We start from the raw sequence: 5,923 nt of genomic DNA on the forward strand, positions 1-5,923 counted from the left end.
TACGAGAAATACGTGCCAGTTTCCAATGCTTGCACTTCTTGCTTGAGAAGGGAATGATTAATGTATAATACAAGAATTAATTTAATAAGAAGATGATCAGCAAGTTTCTCCTAGTAGAGGAGGGCAAAGAGAAAAACAAAAACAAAACTCAAAAGAATCCTCTAATCAAACTTTACTAACTAAAGATGTTACAACGAAAAAATGGCGATCGTTGCCACGCCATTAATTCACTATTTTAGTGTACATTTGAACATAATCATAGATATTATCTCTGATGTGCTTTAATAAGGCCTTGAATTAAGATATCCTTAAACATATTCCAAATGTGAACCTTTTTTTAGAAATGGCCCAACTATGTACTATGCAGTTCAGAGCTCCAATATCTGAGCTAGAGCAGGCAAACTAGAAGTACTAATGCATGTATTTCACAAGTCACAGAAGCCATTTCGCGTTCTTTGTTTACTGAAACAGAAAGAACCATTGGGACAATGATGGCATACCTCCCAATTGTAAATCGTCTATGAAGCAGTCGTTAGTATTGCTTATTTGCTTAACTAGTCACTCACTACTGTATCTTCCATCTGCAGCAAATAGTAAGGTAAGGGTTATTGATATATCTCAAGGCAAATGAGTGCAGTGTGGCTACAGAGAGTGAGGCAACTGACCTCCAAAAGGTCTCCGTCCTTCCATAGCTTCTTTCTTCTCTTGGCAGCTTGAGCAAAGGAAAGGGCCGTCCCATGGTCGTGAACTTCTTGTATTCGAGGAGCCAGCATGTATGGAAACACCTTGTCCGGGCTTTATCTCTACTTGACAGACAGCACATATGAATAACTTAAACATGTTGCAGACTGGATATTTTGCATCTAACCTGCAATTATGGGAAGAAAGCAAATATAACACGAGATCTGAGACATTGCAATATCTGAAATGGGACACACTTAGCATGAGACAAGACCTGTCTGAAAGTGATGCGGATCCCTCCTCAAATAGTTCTTCCACAACATCCGGTTCACAAAAATCTTTCTGAATATTAGAAGATGACTCAGAAGTCTTCTTGCGAAACATAGACTTGAATACTCCTTTTCCTGACCTTTTGGGTGGTGGTGGCGGAGGAGGATTTGATTTTTCTGGGAGCTGTATATCAACCACAATACAGGTTGTATCATCTCGAATCCCTTTTGGCTGTACGGCGTCCTGCAAATTGGAGGAAGAGTTAAGAGTAGATAGAAGCAAAATTAATCAAGTAAATAATATCATAATAAATCAATAAGATATCACGTAATGATCATACTTTAACAATTTGAGAAGCTGCAGCATCTGCAGGCATTCCACGACTACATTCAATAGCCGATTCAGCAGACAAAGCATCCCAGACGCCGTCGCTTGCTATTACTAGCCTTCCACCAGCTGATGTTAGCTGTTGACAAATATTGAGAATTTTTTAGGACAGATATGACATTCAATAAGGGGAAAAAAAGAGCTTGGCCAAATACAACACCAGCAATCAGGCCCGTCTAAAGCTGTCATTCTAGATTATAGGAACATACAAATGAAAAATAAAATTCCTAATGCATCTGAAGAAAAGAATCAGGTCCACAATGTTCGGAGGTTTCTAGGCATAGCTCATTATATCGCCTTACATTTCTACATGCTAAGATCCAGCAACCACAAATACTATGAACTCTGTCTCCCCCACCCAACCCACCACCTCGCACAATCACATTGAGTTCTTGAAAAGGGATGATATAATTGATGCCAACCTAATGATGGTAATTTTCTGACTTTATACTTCAATGCAAACATACAAAAAAAGATTTCAGGGACAGACAAACTAAATCAGGAACCAATACACTTTCTCCCCCAATATTTGCACCAATCAAGACTGGAATAAAAGGGTAATAGTAATTGTGAATCGTTAAACAAGCATCCAAAGCAACAAAAAAATAAAATAATTGCAAAACCACTACACTATGGAAATCATTTAAGGGGAAAACTAAAGAAGAAGCAATCCTGACTAGAGTCCACCTCACCGTCAAGCACAACATTTATTGACATTCAATCAAGAAATATTAAATGCTTTAGTGTAGAACCTCAAGTCAAACTACACTATCCAATATCCATATCCCAAATTTGACAATCATTATAGAATAGAGGGAAGTAGTAGAGTCTTTTCAAGTTAACTTGAGCTACACGTCGTTGCAGATACACAAGGAAACGAAGAGCGATGAGATCAAGCACATAAAAGCAAAGCATAATACATGGTACACCAACCTTTACTTGCTTCACATAGGGTACAGGAACTATATATTCGCCAACATCCATATCTCCAATGGATCTCGAGAGGCAGAGTCCACCAGGCCAACATCTCAAAGGACCAATCTGAAATAAGTTGGAATCACTGGTAAGATATAAAGAACAAAGCTAATCTACTTTCTGAAACTTCTTCCCAAAGAAGGAAGTTGGAGAAATAAAAACGAAAAAGACAACCAGAATGTATGTGTGAGGCGTGGGGTGGGGTGGGGTGGGGTGCAGTAATGTTTCAAAACCAGAGATCATATGACCACCAACATACCTCTGTACCGCCACCAGCATTAAGCCGACCAACTTCTCCACCACAAGCTGTTATACGTTCCCTCCTATTCAATTAAAAACAAAAACAATCAATACCTTAATGCAAGAGGTGAAAGCATACTAATTAATTGGCTAAAGGCATTAATCTTACTCCTCTTCATTGCAATCAAGCCTATGATCGGCTGATAGATAATAAATTCCGCCTTCAGCAGATTCAAGTATGCATCGAGAATCGCCAACTGATGCAACTGTTACAACCCATCCTTCAATTATGACAAACGTGACTGTTGTCCCTGAGGTTTTTGCTGCAGTTTAACACAATACAATGTCAGGAAATGCATAGTATAGTAGTAGACAATTAGATTGTTTCTTCTTTGAGAAAAGTCAACTATACCGGAGATATTAGTATTAGAAGCCAAGCCAGAAGGGAAAAAAACATACAGCAAGAGGCCAAGAGCTGAAGGAAATATGTATAATATCATCGGAAGCAAATACAAATTCAGAAGCCCCGAAATAATAACAAGTCTTGCATCAAGAAATGGAATATCACATGCCTTATGAGCCATGTTTGATCAATCAGGCGTAATACCAGCACAAAACAAAAACTACAAGGTTTCCTTGATTATCTACATCTCATAGCATATTAATGTTAGGCTGTCAAAAGCATTTCCGCTGCAGCATTCAATGAGTTCAAGCTAAGTTGATAGGACTCAAGTGCGGATATAAAGCTCGGATCCTTCATGATCTAAATTTTAAGACTCAGGGATACTGATCTAGATACAGATACAGGTGCGGGAATTCGGAAAATAATTCAAAATATCTATTAGAGTTAATGTCTAAATTATGAGGAAACTTTACAAGGTATTCCGTGGAGAAAATATTGATCAAGAGGAGATTCCCAGGAGGTGATATGAGGAAATGGACTGATACAGAAATTTCTATATACAAGGTACTCCATTTTCTTCAATTTCACCTTGGCTCACGATTTGATTACATAAACATTATATTTATCCCGGAATATCTCCCTCAATTTTGATCAAAAGTACCCAAAACCGGTTGAACAAATCCAGTAAGTATCCCATACCCACACCCATGGGTGTGACACCAAAAGTGAAGGATCCGGGCAACTTGGGGTTCAGGTAATTCACAACAAAAAGTCAACAGGGGCATCAGGAATTACTACTCCACTTTGACTATAATTCACTCACTGGCTCTCGTCATACACACGAAATTGCAATATCTTGTTTCCAGAAATTAATGAAGAAACCACTCGTACCTTTTTCTTGGAAATCTTTATCCGTTTTGACAAATCCTGCAACCAAAGCTCTAGGAAGTGCTGCAGCCCATTCATCTCTACTAAGATCAGGAGGAATAGCACTCAAGACATTCTGCAAGAGATTTTCTTTAGAATATATTGCAGCCGCTGACCCATTGTGCCCATCAAATAACTGCAAAGATGGGAGATCACAAATATTAGACGGACGTTATTTAAAAAAGGAAATGGTTAGTGCGGTTATTGAAATTTAAAATCTTAAACAGAATTTCCAGGTCAACAGAGATGTTAGGTAGTGTTCAACACAGAAATTCTTTATTTGGAAAAAACAATAAAGTTGAAGAAATGAAAATGAGAAAAGGAAAAAGACAAAACTTAAAAGATAATGCTGCATAGAGTAGAAAATATGACAATGTGATTACGGAAGGATCCAAAGACCAACAACTTATAAAAGCAAAGATGGAAACTATATCTTATAAGTTCGACAAGTCAAAAACATAACTAATGGCACAGATCGAACAATCAGAGATGCCGTTATACTTCAACAAGTCGACTAAATTCACAAAACATCCAATCCTAGAGAACAAACAGCAGGTTAGCCTGTAATCAGAGTTGCGCCACTGCTACATAATGTCGTATTAGCTAGTTTCGACTAACAAAAACTAGAGAATCTCCGCAAAAACATGATTCTACGAAGGACACTCAATCAGCTATACCACCAGGACCTCATGGGTGCACAAAAATGAAACTAAAGATAAACAATTATTCCTTTAGATTTATAATCATATTTCGATCCCTTCAAAGACCTCTCCTATTTCTCTCCTTCAATACAACCCACACAAGAGCTTTAAGTACACCATCCCACACCTTAAGTTCCAATTGTTCCATCGCTAAATAGCTTAAACCAAATGGGGCCATCAAATGAAACAACCTCAATATACACCTCTACTTACTAGATGTTGCATTTGAACAAATGAACTAGCAGTTGATAATCGGAACAAACAAAGAGTTCTCGACTTGCATCTTACACAATCCATCTAAGACAACAAAGTCAAAAACTATCCTTGTCAAACAATAAATCTATCTAATAATCCAACAATAACAAATATCAAACACATATACAAGCATGAAAAACAACATTAGCATATAAATGAAACATTTTTCTGAAAAAATCTTACTCCAAAAACAGAATATGTAGCTACTCCATCACCCAAAACTCGTTGGCATTCCGTCTTGACAAACGTAAAATCTTCTCCTTTTTTGCTCTGACTAGCTTGACCATGAGAAAGCTCCGGACTTTCAATCTTCTCATTAGCCAATTCACGCTTCAACAACACAGATAATGGGACCGTTTGATGTTCACCCTTAGACAACATAATTCGGTCCCTTTCCAAATCACAACAAAACTATATCTTCTTCTCCAAAAAAAAGAAAAATATAACTAATCCTCTTTCATTGGCTGTTAACCCAATCAGTCAACGCAAATCCAACAATTACCTATACAAATTAAAACACCCAAATCAATACATCTTCTTCTTTTTTTAAAAAAAAAAACACAGAAAATCTAATCAAATACACAATCGCACAAAATTAAATTTCTTCCATCCACACCCAATCAAAGATCTTCTCACTAACAAACCATAAAAACCAACAAAATCAACAAAAAACCCACATTCCAAATTAGTAGATAAAAATGAGAAAAAAAACACAAAATATCTTAGAATTTGGATCATCGAGAAACACAGATCCCCACATTTCAAATTCTGCAAAAAAAAAAAAAAAAACATTGCACTTCATACACAATACTGTTTCAATTTTAATTTACCTTTTGAACACGAAAAATAAAATGTTAATTATGAATGTTGCATATAAAAAATGGAGTTTTTGTTTGAAGATTTTGGGTTTTGGAAAAAAGAAGTTATTTTTTGTGTATAGATTTGAAGAAATTGTGATTTGTTTTGTTGCATATTTAGATGTAAATAACATGTGCTCCCAGAAACGCATCCCTTATTTGGTTCGGTGTTAACAGAGAAATAAAAATAAAATAAAATAAAATAAAATAAAAAAGCTGGAATATAT

At 36.5% G+C, this 5,923-nt stretch overlaps 1 protein-coding gene across 1 annotated transcript; it reads right to left on the reverse strand.

Annotated features, from left to right (window-relative positions):
* LOC101257069 (probable protein phosphatase 2C 12) lies at positions 1-5,923 on the reverse strand. The gene is made up of 10 exons (XM_004238117.4): positions 5,670-5,923; positions 5,023-5,341; positions 3,848-4,019; positions 2,723-2,876; positions 2,573-2,636; positions 2,272-2,379; positions 1,292-1,417; positions 956-1,194; positions 666-868; positions 1-581 (listed from the first exon to the last, which is right to left on the reverse strand). Exons 2-10 carry the CDS (start codon positions 5,218-5,220, stop codon positions 559-561), a joined length of 1,287 nt encoding a protein of 428 aa, XP_004238165.2. The 5' UTR covers positions 5,221-5,341; positions 5,670-5,923; the 3' UTR covers positions 1-558.

This window comes from Solanum lycopersicum, chromosome 4 (genome assembly GCF_036512215.1).
Source record: "Solanum lycopersicum chromosome 4, SLM_r2.1".
Classification (NCBI taxonomy): Eukaryota; Viridiplantae; Streptophyta; class Magnoliopsida; order Solanales; family Solanaceae; genus Solanum; species Solanum lycopersicum.

Bases quoted from the DNA above. Each gene is read 5' to 3' on its own strand.
- LOC101257069 (XM_004238117.4), bottom strand. From the start codon at position 5,220: ATGTTGTCTAAGGGTGAACATCAAACGGTCCCATTATCTGTGTTGTTG. The intron at 2,380-2,572 runs GTATGTTGGTGG...AACTTATTTCAG, and splicing joins ATGCTGGTGGCGGTACAGAG to ATTGGTCCTTTGAGATGTTG. The intron at 1,418-2,271 runs GTTGGTGTACCA...ATTTGTCAACAG, and splicing joins CCTATGTGAAGCAAGTAAAG to CTAACATCAGCTGGTGGAAG.